At 31.5% G+C, this 15792-nt stretch overlaps 2 protein-coding genes across 3 annotated transcripts; one reads left to right on the top strand and one right to left on the bottom strand.

The window, feature by feature from the left end:
* The first annotated feature begins 45 nt into the window (after positions 1–45).
* On the top strand, positions 46–4445 carry LOC131183233 (uncharacterized). The gene is made up of 2 exons (XM_058153604.1): positions 46–334; positions 4220–4445. The coding sequence occupies exons 1-2, from the start codon at positions 61–63 to the stop codon at positions 4351–4353; spliced, it is 408 nt and encodes a 135-aa protein (XP_058009587.1). The 5' UTR covers positions 46–60; the 3' UTR covers positions 4354–4445.
* Positions 4446–5365: 920 nt separating this feature from the next.
* On the bottom strand, positions 5366–6313 carry LOC110644867 (protein LITTLE ZIPPER 2-like). Of its 2 annotated transcripts, none has more exons than XM_058153605.1 (2): positions 5922–6313; positions 5366–5824 (listed from the first exon to the last, which is right to left on the bottom strand). In XM_058153605.1, the coding sequence occupies exons 1-2, from the start codon at positions 6023–6025 to the stop codon at positions 5602–5604; spliced, it is 327 nt and encodes a 108-aa protein (XP_058009588.1). In that variant the 5' UTR covers positions 6026–6313; the 3' UTR covers positions 5366–5601. The 2 variants fall into 2 exon arrangements, with proteins under 2 accessions (XP_058009588.1, XP_021653521.1); XM_021797829.2 differs by having other exon boundaries at positions 5366–5821; positions 5922–6306.
* Between the last annotated feature and the right edge of the window lie 9479 nt (positions 6314–15792).

The following is a 15792-nucleotide window of genomic DNA, read 5'->3' as shown; positions in this document are numbered from 1 at the left end:
CGCTAACAGAAAAAAAATAAAAAAAAAAATCTTAAAATTTTATCTGCCGACAAAGCACCAATGGCAACCGCCTTATCATTTTTCTCTGCTTTCTCTTACATATCCAGACAGACCCTTCCACCTGCCAACCGCTGCTCCTCAAACCTTCCCGTGACACGAAAACCCTCCAAATCCAATTATACTACCGTTGCGGGCATACTTGGGGCTGGTTTGGCCCTGACCGTAGTAGGACCCGCCTCAGCTGCAGTTTTACCTTTGTCGGTTAGCTCAGTGAACCCGTCAACGCGCTATCTTTGCTCACCTGGGCTATTCATGTTTCCAGTGTTGTTGAGTGGTGAGTTCCCTGCTCCTTCTCTATCTTTCTGTTTCAGTTCAGTTCTGATCATTTTGTTGGCGATTAGTATGTTGGACCTTCTTAATTGTTTTGTTGATTATGATTTTGGTTAAAATTGAGGTAGCATAATACCGACTAATTCCTGGTCTAAAGGAAAAAGAATAATTGAGCTTAGCTTAGCTAGCTAGTTCTTTTCTGTTAATTTCCGTTTGGTTAATGAGAAAATAATGATCAAGTTTGACACTTGTGTCAATAGCCCTGCTCAAAGCTTTACCTTTCTCCCTATGCTTTCTCAACAACAGAATGGGATGCTTCATTATGTACCCTTCGGTTAATTTTTAATTAAATGTTAAAACCAAATTCTTTGCTAAACAGGATTACAGCAATGGTTTTAGCGAGGCAATGTGGATTGATATCTGGATTTGAGGGTAAATTGCACCGACCGTCGTTAAACTTTAGGAATTTTTCATTTTTGTTATTCAACTCCAATTTATTAAAATAAAATCATTGAACTTCACACGAGATCCATCTAAAATCCAGCTATGTCCCTAAGGTTAAAATAGCTTTCTCTTCATGTAACCCAGTCCTCACCCCATAGCTAGCCTCCCCTTCCTCCATTTTTGATCATTGCCTCCCCTTTTAATTCTCCCTTAAACCATTCCAAGAAAGCTTCCACTTAAACCATTCCTTCTTCCTGCACTTCTTTTTTGTTCTTTGTTATTTAGTGCCTCAATATCACATGCGTAGCCTTTCTCTGTCCTCGCGGTACTTCTACTCGGCACCATGATTTGTGAAAATGAAGACCCAAGTTGTGACGCAGAGATCCAATTACTCATGACATAGATCCACTCATAAATGTTTTAACAAAACCATCAAACGAGTAAATTACTCTCCATCTAATGCAACATATTGTTTTATAGCTCATTGTCAATGCCACTTCTACAACGACACACTCACTGCCTGTGGATCCTATTCCTACTTGCCTGTACCAGCTAATTGTCAATGTTGTTTACTTGTTTGTTATTTATTCGGTAGATTGGGACTTGGTTTTGTCAATGTTGTTTACTTGTTTGTTATTTATTCGGTAGATTGGGACTTGGTTTTGTTGAAATTTGTTTGGTTAATCTGTTATGTTTTTACCTCTTTAAGATCTCAATGTAATTTATATTTTGTTCAGATTTGTTATTCAGAATTGTGTTTTGATTTGATTGGGTGTTGATCTGTTATGTTAATTCTTTAGATGGTATGTCTTCCTTGTTTATGATGTTCTTATAGCATGTTTAGGGATCAAATAATTTTTTTCCCTATCATTTCATATGGCATTCCTTCGTTTTATGGGAACCCAAATCTCCGCAGTTAAGGTGGTTGGTTAATGCTCTCTCCCATGGGCTATATACTGGAAGACTGCACTATATAAATTGTTAATAAGCTATTTGGAGGAGTTATTCTCACTGTGGTGTGAATTTTTCCATTTTACCACCTGCGTGAAGTGTAATTGTGTGCTTCATATTGTATTCTTCAACTTTGATGCATATCGATGTTACTAGTATACATAGCTAGATTAGTTTTTTCATTCATAGCAAAAAATTATCATTTTAAAGGGAGATGAAGATGGAGAAAGATAAGGGAGAGGAGAGAGAGAGAGAGAGAGAGAGAGAGAGAGAGAGAGAGAGAGAGAGGACAATAAAATAATTAATTTAATAAATTTAAATTAATAATAAATAAAAATATCTAATTAATAATTTTTGTAATAAATTTAATAAAGAAAATAATTTTATTGATAATTAATGATTAATTAATTTAGTCATAAAAATGAGAGAGAAAGAAAATGAGCAAAATATTTTTTTTTGAGAGGGGTAAAATAGTAATTTTATGACTTTTTAACTTATAAACCTGCTATTGCAGGTAAGAGTGATTATTTTGAAATAGAATTAAAGTTGAGTGATTTTATTTTAATAAATTGCAGTTGAAGGACAAAAATGAAAAAACTACTAAAATTTAGGGGCAAATAATGCAATTTACCCCTGAATTTGAATCATGGAAGGGACTCTCTTGGGGGGTATGGTGAGTTATTCTGCTAACTATTGTGAATTAGATGCCAATAATTGAAATAATCTTTTGGTTAAATTTTCAATGCGGCGATGATTCCTATTAGATTTGTTAAGAAGTTGTTTGCATCATCAATACATTTACTTCTGACGTAGTAATATCTGCTTATGTAATGCCACAATGTGCATTGCTGCATTCCGAATATACAAGTCAACGGAGAAACGTCCCAAGAATCGCTGAGTTTCCAAGTCGGTATAATGCCCTCTGTTAATTGCAAGGTAAGGCTGCCTGGGTAGAGCTCTAACCAAAAATTGAACATTTGAACTGCTGATATTACACAAACAAAACACACGAGCACACATGTGCATGTGTATATACATAAATACATGTTATTTTTTGTGGCTTAAATTTTAGATACGTTTTTCTTGGATTCGAATTGTGTCCTGATTCGAAAGTTTCACGTTGCGACCCAATTGAGATAAAAAGTGATATCTATGGTGATAGTGGAGAGCACGGGTATAGGAGAGTTGTGAGGTATTCGAAAAATACACTGGGGTTAAAGTTGGAGAGTTCTGAGTGATTGTATCTTGCTCTTTTCATCATAATGAAATTTTCTCTCTTGTCTTGCTCGTGGGCATAGACTTCATGGTTGAACAACGTTAAATTTGTGTTATTTTTTCTCTCTTTTATATATTGTGCAATTTGTGTATGTCTTAAATTTGCGTACTTATTATAACAATGCATGTATGTGTATTGTTGTGTGTATGCTCTATGTGCTTCCTGATATATCCAAAATATTTTACTCGCTATCAGAACATGTTTCATGTACCATGCAGGAAACTTCATAGTTCAGGACAAAATTGTGTTCCCACAGTTGGCCATTTGAGCCACAGTGGGAAATGCCAGGTGATTTTGTCAATCAAGTGGGATTGAGTTGAGCCTTTCTGCTTGATTAATTTACATTTTCTTTTCAACTGTTTGAATTAACCAATGGAGGATTGCTATAACTGCAAAAAATATTTTTCTTAGCAGCAACTTTAACGTTGATGCCAAATAGGCTCTTCCTGCTATTTAGTTATTATCCTAAAATGATTTCAATTTTAAATATGATTGCTTTTTGACTGATATGCTAGCTGCTGATGCATCTTATCAGACCATAGGAGCCTTAACTTCACCTACAAGGATGGCTGTGCAGATTTCTAACTTGCAATTATGAGTTTTTGACATGACAAAGGATAGACATATTACTGGAATAGTACGGCTAAAATTTCGAATATGAGTATCAATTATAAAAATAAAAAACTACAAAGACAGATGACAAAAAGATATTAGATTATCTCTTATTGCTAATATGTAAACCTGGAAGGGTAGAATTGCAAAGCCTTTTATGGGTGTTGAAAAAGAGATAATAGTAATAAATAATAATTGAGGTAAAGGAACTCATCAGGCGTGCTTGATCCCTGAAGCTCAATTGTTTTTATAGAATTTTAGTTAGCTTTCATTTATGGGTGAGTATCCAATTGAATTAGAGAAAAACTAAATTAAATCAAATTAAACAAATTAAAAGTTTTAACAGATTGAATTGAGTTGAATTAAATTAATTTAATTTGACTTAATTTAATTTATTGATTTAGATTTTATTAATTTTTCTTAGAAGACTGAACCAAATAGGATAGACCAAATTTCTTAACATAAAAATCAATCAAACCTAATTACCAAAAAATCGAACTAAATTGATTTGGTCAGTCCTCCTCGGTTTCTATTTTCCTTCTCGTTGCTTTGTGGTACTATTGTGGTGACCCTTCTTGATCCGGCTCCCTTGTTTTCAATTTGTAGGCTTGGCTGTAGGCCTGGCAAGGGCCGGTTTGGCTAGCCGAAAATTGGTCGACAGTTCTGGAGCTGGAATTGGGAGGAAGGGGACTAATTGTGATGCCACCCTCATAGCAATCAACTCTCTTTCCTGGCATTGATTTGCATATGTCGATAATTCAGTCATGAGCGTATTTTGTATATTTATTATTAAAAAAAAATAAAGTATAACTTAAAAAGAGTTCTCCATTAACAGTGCTTTTCAATTGATTTTTATTTTGGGAGTTACAATTACATCTTTCTCCTTTACTTTTAGGGATGATAACAACTATTCACGAAAAATATCTTAATATTTTTAAAATTTAAGCGATCGTAAATTTAATTAAAATTTATTATTAATTATTTAAATTTTATTATTATTATTATTAAAAAAATATTTAAATTTATTTAATTTTATATATTTTAATTAATAATTTATATAAAAAATTATTTTTTATTAATAATTTAAAATTTTAATAATTTTATAAAATATTTAAAATTTATTTTATTTAAATAAAAATATAAAATTTATAAATATTATTATAAAAAATATATATTTTATATTTAAAGTATTTATATAAATGAATTCAAGTTTATTATCCAAAATTTGAATTTGATTTTTTAAATCTAAAATTAGTTATATATTATTTAAATTTACCATATTAGAATTCAATCAGTACTGGAGTTTCAAATATGCACTATTGACATTTACATAATTTAAAGTTTAAAATCTAATTAAGATTAATACCCACCATTTGCTATTTAGGGAACATCTTTTGGCTTTTTTTTCTTTAAATTTTTTATAAAAAGTTTAGCCCTAACTAAATTCAAGTTACAAAACCCAACAATCAAGGTAAGCATCACCAACCAGACAAAATCCCGTCAAGTGTAAATCTTGACTTAAAAAAAAAAAATTAAAAGAAACGCTAAATCTATATATATAAAATAATTTAACTGTAGTTTGAATTTGTAACTTCAAAGCTATGAAGATGATATTTATCAAAAATTCAGTAGAATTATATATACATAATCAAATAAAAACGATATCCACATTTTTTTTTTCATTTTCAGGCTTCGAAACTAAGGAAATACGAGAATCATTAAAGCTTTTGGTTGATACATCAACTTCCAAAATTAAAATAAAGAGAAAATCATTAAATGATATTTAGTTGGTATACAATATTTCATCACTTTCATCATCATTTACCATGATATTAATAGCAACATCTACTTCTAGACAAACCCATTACATCTTATTAACATATTATTACTTAGAAGAAGAAGGAGAAGAAAATATAAAAAAGAAAGAAATTAAAAGAGATGAAGATAGTCTTTTTTTTTTAATAAGGAAAAAAAATCTCTCATAAACATTAGTGTTTATTATGTAAAAGAAAAAGAGTGGAAGAGAAGCGATCCAAATGAGGGAATTTCTTTCGAAATTCTGACATTAAAGCCAAGTTTTCTTGGTGCAGAAGATTGGCTTTCTTCCTCAGCTTCTCGTTCTCTTCAACAATACTTTGGTTCTCCAAATACAGCTTTAAGTTCTTTAGTTCCATATCCTTGCCTTCATCCTCTTCTTTGCATCTTCTTCTGCTTATATGTTGAAATAAAACAATATCAAAACATCTCCTACTAGCATATAATAAAGAACTAAAGTCTTGTGCATATGTAAGGAGATGTAAGTATATACCTGGAAAGTCCAAGAACTTGAACCTTAGGTTTCTTTGATCGTTGCTTTCTCTTAGCAGGGTAGAAAGGAGGAGATGGGAACTTGTCTACTCTGTTTGTACCCATTTTTCTTAGGGTGTGACTTGTTTGTTCTACGAGAATTAGGATGAAAGAACGAATGAGAATTGGAAGGAGAGTGGGATATGAAAGTTGCTATAAATATGGGCGCGGCTTGTGTTATTATCCATGTGGTGGGCTGGTGGGCATGTGCTGAGAGAGAGAGAGAGAGCGAGAGAGAGAGAGAGAGAGAAGTATTTCTCCTCTATGTAATGATGGCAGTTGGACTCATGATTGCCAAGGGAAGCAATCCCATATTGATCGATAAGGAAGAAAACAAAAACAAAAAAGAAAGGAGGGGAGGGGGCGGGTGGTAAGCCTAAGCAAATAGAAGGTTCTATATAATTTTATATGCTTAATCTTCCCTTTGCTCTTTCTAGCCTCAATAGTATATCTTTTTTCTTTTGCCTCGGTGACTTTCAAAATAAACCAATGAGAGATAATAAGCTTGTGTTCAAGGTTTATTGTCAACTTAATTGGAACTGTTTGATAATTAAAGGGACTAAGGAAGTTAATTAATAATAATAATAATAATAATAATAATAATAATCTTCAAAGATACATGTATAAGCCGTTTTCTTCATGAGAGGGGATCTTAATTTGATAGGTGATAATGATTATGAAAACCAAGTATCTGAAAAGGGATATATTGGTAGGTTGGCCTACCTAATTTCTCACTTGTTATTTTTAAGCAAGTTAATATTCAATATTAATTTCTAAATTTTGTGCTAATTCTTTTCTGTCACTAATAGATTACACAAATCTAGAAAGACAAATTAATGGTGGGTTTGAGATGGCAGTCCAATATATATATATATATATATATATATATATATATATATATATATATATATATATATATATATATATATATATATATTCATGGATTGATAGGCTGATTGCAAGTGGCTTCTTGGCAACACCTTGTCTTTGGGGCCCCATTAAAGACATAGTAATATAAGGTTATCCCTCTGTCTGACTCTTGATAATGGTGGACCATTTGGAAGAAGAAGGGATTGCATTGGCACCAATTCATTCATAATATCATACTCTTTCCTCATCACCTCCACTTTTATTTACCTCATTATACTTAGTTTGAACACAAATTTCTAAGAGTCAAATGTTACATTGAGGGCCTGGAAACCCTATCAACTCTTTATTATTCTTTCCTTTTGATGACAAATGATGCTTGGACAAAATTAAAGGAGAAAAAAAAAATGAAGGATTTATTGTTGTCATCATGATGATGACGGTGTGTGTATCTAATCTTATATGTACAATGTACTTTAAAATGATTTTATTTTAAAAGGTAAGTTTTTTTTTTCTTTTATATATATATATATTATCTCTGCTAATCATACGAAATTTATTTTGAAAATATTATTTTTGTGTATATATATATATATATATATATATATTGGGTGTACCATTGGGTGTACTGTGTTCCTAATAATATATATCAATTCAAACCGTCAGCTGTTCTGCTTTGGTAAAGCAACTGATAAACAATTGCTATCTGTAATATAAGAAATTATAAATATAAATATTTACATTATTTTTTTAATGGTTTCTAAAATACTAAAATAAGAGACAAGGTGTATGTTGGTCATTGTTGAATATTTAAAAATCAGAACTTTCTTGTATTGGCAAATTTTCACATAACCACCGTTTGGATGTTATATGCAGTTAGCATACTGGAATTGGTACTAACTACTTTCATTATCAATAATTAGCTAATAAATGAATTTGATTAATCAGATAATATTTATACTTATTATTACGTATGCAGTTGTAATTAATGTTTTAAAATATGCTCCTATTTGAGAATCATGAATGTAAAGAATTAAGGTTTAATGGTTAATTAAGATTGAAACAAAATCAAATTATCATACTGTTTATCTTAATTATGTAATTAATAACATGATTCTAATGCTAATTTTAGCACTCTGCTTTCTATTTAGGCAAAAAAGATTTTATTTTGAAGGGTATATAAATAATAGAATGTTGCACCCAACTCTTTCCAATTTCTGCATTATAAATTAATTAATAATAATTCTTTTTCTTTCAATGGCAAAGAATTAATATTTCCTGAATTCATGCATGGACGTATAATTTAATATATATATATATATATATATATATATATATATATATATATATATATATATATATATATATATGTGTGTGTGTGTATATATATTTCATAAAATCCATGAGTGTATGCACATTGTAACCCTAATAATGATGCCATTTTTGAATGGGGAAGAAGAGATTCGAAGAGGACTAGAAGCACTCACGGGAGCCTCACTTATTTCTTCTTTTACTACCTCTACTACATAAAACAATACATGAGTGAGAGGCTAGATACGTGCAATATATAGTCAACACACAAATGAAATTCTCCTCATTTATCTTCTCCTCCATCTTCAAGTGCCCTAAAAAAAATTAAAATTGCACACCATTTTGACATAGCTAGGTCTCACTTGAATTAATAATGATGGTTGCTGTGTGTTAATCCCACGAGTGGGTACATCTCCACAACCCATAGACTATCTGATTTAAATGTCTAATCCAGTATATGTGCTCTGCAATTGATTATATTTCTCATATTGGTGTATACATTCATCATCAACCTCATTCCCACCACATATATATGTATATATATCTTTGAATCATGGCAATTTTGATCCTTCCCATTTTTCAACTTCTATATTATGTTAATTGATATTGGTTTGGGATAAAAATTTTGTGCTCTATATAAGATTTGGATAAATCTCCTCTTTTGAATTAACTTTTAGAGTTGAGTTAAGCTTGGTGCATTTTTTCTACATGATATCAGAATTTATCCTGCTTCAATATTAGGCCATCCATAAATGTGTATGGTTGTAAATTTCAAACTCCAAATATTTATGTCTAGATATAAGGGGATTTATTGTTTCACATTAGTTTGGAATAAAAATTTTCTGCTAAATATAAGATTTGGATAAACCTACTTCTCTTGAACTAGCTTTTAGATTGGAGTTAAATTCAATCTATTTTCTCTACACATTATATTATGTTGAGATTATTATTATTATTATTATTATTATTATTATTATTATTATTATTTAAACATGCATATAGTTGGAAAAATTAATGAATTGTTGCAGATGATAAATTAACATAATTGAAAATGAATGAGAGTTTTGTTGATTGTAATTAAGTATATTGGAAGAAAAAAAAATTAAATAAAAGGAATGTTTAGGAATATGCTGGAAGCTGAGATCATTGATAGCTACTCATGCAAACCTCCAATATTAGCCAACCTTCCTGCTCAAGAGTCAAGAGCTATAGAGTTCCCAAAAATAATTGATAGCAAATGTGGACAACTAAATCATCCAAAATAATCTGCCATGCCTCATCAATTGCTATTTTGTATATTTCTTTTCAAAAGATGGAAAATGCAAACCATAATCATTTCCATTGATGAATATATTGTTATCCCAACATATCCAATTGGTTAAAACTCCTCCTCTAATTGTAAGCCTCATGGTGTCAGTAATATGGATTGCAATTGATGGAATATTTTTAGATATGCTATTCCATTAAATTTATTGAGATCGGTTTAGATAATATATAATTATGTTTGAATGGGTTTAAATTAGAAAATAATATTCGTGTTGTGTTCGAATTTTATGTGTTAAATAACTATTACCTAAATTAATTAATATAAATAATTAAATAAATATAAAATATATTTTTTTAAGAATATTTATAAATTTTATATATTATATTTTAAATAAATAGAATGTAAATATTTTGTAAAATCATTAAATTTTGAAGTATAAATTATTGATAAAAATATTTTTTATATACATTACTAATTAAGATATATAAAGCTAAACAAGTTTGAGTATTATTTAGGTAATAACAATCCACTTTGAAATGGTTTTCAGATATAGTTTAAAACAAATTTTAATCGACCTTAGAATGAGTTTACATATTAGAAATACTAATCAAATTCAATGATGGTGATTTTCATGACTATTATATAAAACTTGATTGTTCTTCATAAATGATGAACATAAACATCAATCATAAACATGAAATTTATCTATTACCCTAACAATTATATCCTAAACAAATTAAATTCTTACAGATCTAGCATATTTGATACAAAATTAGATTGAGCCGTATTATTTATTGGGAGAAACCATTTTAATAAATTGATTTCTTCTTCTTGACAATTTTTGATCTCATAACTCTTAGTAATGAAAACCTTTATTAAGATGACCTTAATATTTCTGATTTTATAAAAAAATGTACATATTTTTAATGGATAAAGAAAGACCAACTTATAAATATCCCCGAAAACTTATTCTGATATGTACATCAAATAATATATTTATGGACATAATTTATTTTAATAAAATAAATACTAATTAATATCTGCAACAATAACTAACTTGATTTTAACCCAACAGGATAAAATCTTTCATACCTAGTGAATAGGAATTCATAAAACTAGCTTTCTCAGTGTCTATGATTTCTGTTGAAATTTTATTTATTGAATTTACCTGTTCTTTCAATTGTATATTATTGAATTTATGAACTTATGATGTAAGAACATTAAAATTATATTTAATATTAAAAATTCAAAAAATGTTTATGAAAATTTAAAAAATAAATTTTATAATTGCAATGCTTTTTTCAATACATGAAAGTTATTATATAGGTTAGACAAAAGAAAAAAAATCATTTCCGAATCTAGAAATTTTTTGGATTTCATTGGTTCAGTAATGCAAAATATTCATTTCAGGATGACAATTATCTTGACTATGTTTAGGAGGGGGCGTGATGCGAAATATCATCCACTAAAATTATATAAAATGCACCAAGTAATACTCAGGAAAGATGATGGAGTCACAATGGTCTCATTTAAGTGTCACTTCCTAAGACAGCGTTTCCTAGACATGCAGTTCTTATAATCCTAATAGAATTAAACAACTGGTAAGTACCATCTTCTCATAACACTACCACGGTATTAAGGATTTATGCCACAAAGGCATAGATAGACAGGAGTCACCACTCGGGTAATAACCGTGACATATTCAGTGTTTCTTTCGAGGGTCATGGATGGTAAGTTACTCCTTGTAGAGTTATTTCAAAATCTTGTTCTGCCTTGACTCATTTCTCTTTCATGAACTCCATTCTTTGTCCTAACTTTTGCCTGAAATACTCTTTTGAGTTTTCATTTCAGCGGGCTTACTCTAACTTTTGCCTAAGTGGCCCTTTCGGGTTTTTCACTTAGCAAGCTTTCTCTCTCTCTTTTTCTCTTTTTCTTTTTCCTCTTCTTCTTTTTTTTTTTTTTTTTTTTTTTTTTTTTAAACTAGATAATCACTAGGGCATTCATATCAAGTACCTATTCTGTCATGCTCAAAAGATATAGGTTAAATTAAAATAATGCAGTTCAATTACTTGATTATTTAATGTATCTCTCAAGACACAAAATTCACAATCATAATTAAATAAAACCTATTCCTAGTTAATACAATAAAAACTTCTTTATTTATTCAGGTACACCATTACTCCTTCTTACATTTAGTTTTGCCAAATTTTTAACCTTTCAAAGTTAGAAATAAGCTTTATAACCTGCCGAATGGCCTTTTTAGGTTTTTCATCCAAATCTTCTCTCATCTCTCCTTTTGCCTAGATCGCCTTTTGTAAGTTTTCAATCTAGCATTTTTTTTCTTTTTTTTTTCTTTAATCCTTACTTTTGCCTTGATCGTCTTTTGTAGGTTTTCAGCTTAGCAAGCCTATCTCACATAAAGTACCATTTGAGTCTGTCTAAATTGACTAGTTCTTAAAATTCATTCCCATCCAGGACTAATATTCTTATAGTGGCAAGATCTTTTTTACTATGTATAGACCATCCTAGCTTGAGTTAAACTTTTCTCTTAAATTAAAAGGGATGGGCCGAGCTTATTTCAAAACCATGTCTCCCTCTTTGATCTTTTTTTGCTTCACCTTCTTATTAAAGGCCCTAACTATCTTCCTCTAATAAGCCTGCCTATGATACAAGGCTCATATCCTCTTTTCATCAATCAAAGCTAGTTCTTCATATCTCTTCTAGGCCCACTCATTTTCTAGGATCTTAGCTTCTAGCATCACTTTTAAAGATTTGACCTCTTGCTTAATAGATAGCAATACTTTAGTCCCATACACTAAAAAGAATGAGGTTGCCCCCGTGGATGTCCTTGCAATACTATGATAAGCTTAAAGAACATAAAGGAGTTTTTCAAGCCAATCCTTTTATGTTTCGAACATTTTTTTCCTAACTAGAACCCTTCCATTCATATGGGGACCACACATGCCTGCATGCACTTCTTTTATTATTTGCTAAACCTATTTTTCTATCACTCATAAGAGTTTGTAAAATTGCCTCCTAGCTAAAGTAAGTTAAGTGGCTAATCTATGAATTATTGCTCTGTCTCTTTTGTTGGTTGATTGCGAGTATTCTCTCACTTCCAGAGGCCTCCTTATGTTTTCATATCATTTTCCTTCTCCCTCTAGATCTACATGTGCTACTATTAATCCTTCATAGCACGAAATTTTACTCGTCATTAGGATAACTAACTAAGTTAACTTTTCATTACCCTTTTCTTATAGGGACACTGGCGTGACTTAGGAATCGACCATTTGATTTTAAGCTTGAGGCATGTACTTCTTGGTACTTTGTTAACAAGGCTATAAACTTATCTCTTTCTTCTTGGGTTAAATCTTCAGCTAACTTAATGTCTTTAGGATTATTTGATGTACCCAAATTAATAGAGATTGATTTTGATGCATTAATAGAAATAATATTTAGATGATTATGAATGCCATGCATATGCCTGTTAGAATAAACATCAAATAAGTAAACAGAAGGATTGGTCATGTTAGTAATCTTCACCTCAAAATCAGCATCAAGTATATCAGAAATGGAAACATCAGTATCACTACTATGAGCATTACAAAAGATAGACTCAAACTTAGGAGTGTAGCTTTAGGTGCTTGGTTTCCATGTAGTCTTTAGATCAGTGGTGCTGATTTTTTATTCTAGCTTTTTCACATGTGGTAACCCCCTAATCATATGTCTAGGTAATTGCCCCCTCTTTCAAGGACTTAGGAGGCTTTGGCTCTTCTTTCTCTTCAGTTGGTTCATAGCCCAAACCATAACTAGTGATCTGCCCCTTCATCTCAAGAAAAGTCACTAGACCATCTATACTTTTTCCTAGGCCCATGCTAGAAAAAAATTTTATCCCTTTCTTTACAGTAGCCACTTTTGGATCTATCAAGTTTTCATAGACCCTAGCAACTTGAAAACTAGACATTGGTGGAGTTAAACCATCTACTTGCAATGCAATTACCTCCTTATCAAAATCGGTCCAAACATCCAAAGGACCCTTATCATAGCTAGAATTATGACAAATGTCAATAACCATCATAGATTGAGGTTCATTGGGCTTTTGGATGGGTTGGATAAAGTCAATAATTCTATCAGGGTTATTTAGGGTGGTGGAGATCATATAGAAACCTGGAGGAGATGGAAATTTTGGTTAGGCATAGGGCTAGTACGGGTGTTTGGTCAATTTTCTGGGTCGATTATCTTTTTGGCATCAATTAGGTCTTAGATATCATACTTAAGTTGAAAATATCAGTCGGTGTCATGATGTGTTAGTTGTGAAATAGTTTTCGCAAGTGCACGGGTCACAGTAGTATAGTTTTAAAAATAATATCGTTCCCACAGGGAATTGTACTTAAATTGAAAATAAAAGAATAAGCTAATTAGAATGGTAAAATGTAAAGATATTAAAAAAAATGAAATTTAAAATTAGTATTTGAGGAATTTAAGCTAAATCAAATAATTAACTAAATTAATTAAACTAGATTACCAAAATTCAAATTGAAATTGCTAATTATGAAATTGGGAGGAATTAAATCTAAATTCAATAAAAATTAAAGTGATTTTAGAGATAGGGTTTCCAATATTGTTTGCATGTGGTTTATCCCCAATTTAGTCAAACACATGAGAATTACAATTTTGAGGGAAATCAATTCTTAGTTCTTTGAAACCTTTTTCAAGCATTTCAAAGTTGGTATTCATCAAATCAAACTCTGTTTTCACGGTATTTCAAATCTAATAAAAACCCAATTAAAGCTCTAATTGATTTTTGAAAGTCCCCTTAATCCTCTTAGCTTATCTCTAACACTAAGAAAACTAAGTTTGTTGCAAGATTATCTATCCCAAACATTCACTTTTCAGTCTATCTGTCAAGGATTAAAACTTAACTTAATGAGGGTCCATTCATCAAGCAAGGCAACAAGCTCACAAGCAATAAATCAAAATGCAGTAAATCTCATTTAAATGACTAAATCAGTTCAAAAACCACAATACAAAGCAATAGTTACAAACCCATCTCTAGAATCTCAAAGATCTACTCACAAATCATGGTTTCAAGACAAACCCAAGTATATAAATGAAGAAATAATGAAAATCTAAGCTAAGGAATAGAAAAACCCAGTAAAATGATGAAGAATTTGTTGCTGGAGAGTTGCAGAAAACGTCTTCTGCTGCTACTGCAAAATGATCTCCCGTGCTCCTCTTGCTCTCTCTCTCTCACTTACAAAATCTCCTTTTCTCCTTGTGGAAAGAAAGATAAAAAGACGATTTTATATGGTTTAGAGATCTGCCCTAGAATAGGTAAAAAGGCAGAAGATTCTAGAGATAGTGATGTATTAAATCAGAGGGACAAAAGTGCCATTGTCGACACCATATTTTGGCCGATCCCTAAAATCAATAAAACTTTGAAACTGACCCCCAGTACTAAGTCTCCTTTTGACAGCTAATCACATTTCCGATCCCTCTTTGATAGACAGTCACATTTCCGATCTCTCCTCACAAAGAATTGAATCAATGCTAAGTCCTCACATCAGTCAAAGCCTTACCAGTCTATTAGATCACTCACCGATCTCTCAAACCCATTGTCGAATCTCCGGACCAGTCAAGTATATTCCTGATCTCTGTTGGCAAATGAAATAAACTGACAATAGATCTCTTCTTACCAGTTTTATTGCCGATCTCTCTTTCAAAAGTTTAAGAATGATTAAAGGTTCCATACCGGTTTAATGATGACCCCGATCCTAAGTGTTTAAGCCGACTTTGACCAAGCCCCGTTTACCGATCTCATGCTCATTGTGTTTTCCGATCTCTCACACTTAGGTTAATAATCATTTTCAGTTATTTCAACATACTCAGACAATCAAGTGTTGAATAATTTAGAAATTTTCCGATCATAACCATTCATCGAACAAAAAAGGGCATTCCACTTCATTTCATTTCAAAAATTTGTATAAGTCATTCGGCTGGGGGATCACCCCCAGCCTGATCTACATTTTGCTCATTTTCTCTCTCATCCTCGGCCTCCTCTTCGCTTTCCTCCTCACCTCCGGGAGCCAGGTCGGCCATCCAAGAGAAGTCCTCCTCTAGGTAACGCTTCTGGAGCTCGGCCAAGAGATCCTTGTGAGCGTTCACATAAGCACCGGCTATTCCTGTCACCATCTCTTCATCTTTTGCCTTAAGCTCCTCAGCAAGATGAGCGGCCTGAGCAGCTTCGTTGGCCCGGAGCGCCTGGACTTCTCTAAGAGCATGATCCCTTTCAGCCAGAACATGAGTCTGTTCGGCCAGCTTATCCTCATAGTACTTCATGCGCCCCTCAATTTGAGATATGTAATCCTGAGTAGATGAGAGTTGGGAT

Source organism: Hevea brasiliensis, chromosome 9, assembly GCF_030052815.1.
Source record: "Hevea brasiliensis isolate MT/VB/25A 57/8 chromosome 9, ASM3005281v1, whole genome shotgun sequence".
NCBI classification, from domain to species: Eukaryota; Viridiplantae; Streptophyta; class Magnoliopsida; order Malpighiales; family Euphorbiaceae; genus Hevea; species Hevea brasiliensis.
Note: the sequence above shows the minus strand (reverse complement) of the source record. Positions and strands in the feature narration are given on the sequence as shown.

Excerpts from the sequence above, each read along its gene's own strand:
- LOC131183233 (XM_058153604.1), top strand. The coding sequence starts at position 61 with ATGGCAACCGCCTTATCATTTTTCTCTGCTTTCTCTTACATATCCAGA. Across the intron at positions 335-4,219 it reads GTTTCCAGTGTTGTTGAGTG|GCTTGGCTGTAGGCCTGGCA; the intron begins GTGAGTTCCCTG and ends TTCAATTTGTAG.
- LOC110644867 (XM_058153605.1), bottom strand. The coding sequence starts at position 6,025 with ATGGGTACAAACAGAGTAGACAAGTTCCCATCTCCTCCTTTCTACCCT. Across the intron at positions 5,825-5,921 it reads CAAGTTCTTGGACTTTCCAG|CAGAAGAAGATGCAAAGAAG; the intron begins GTATATACTTAC and ends TCAACATATAAG.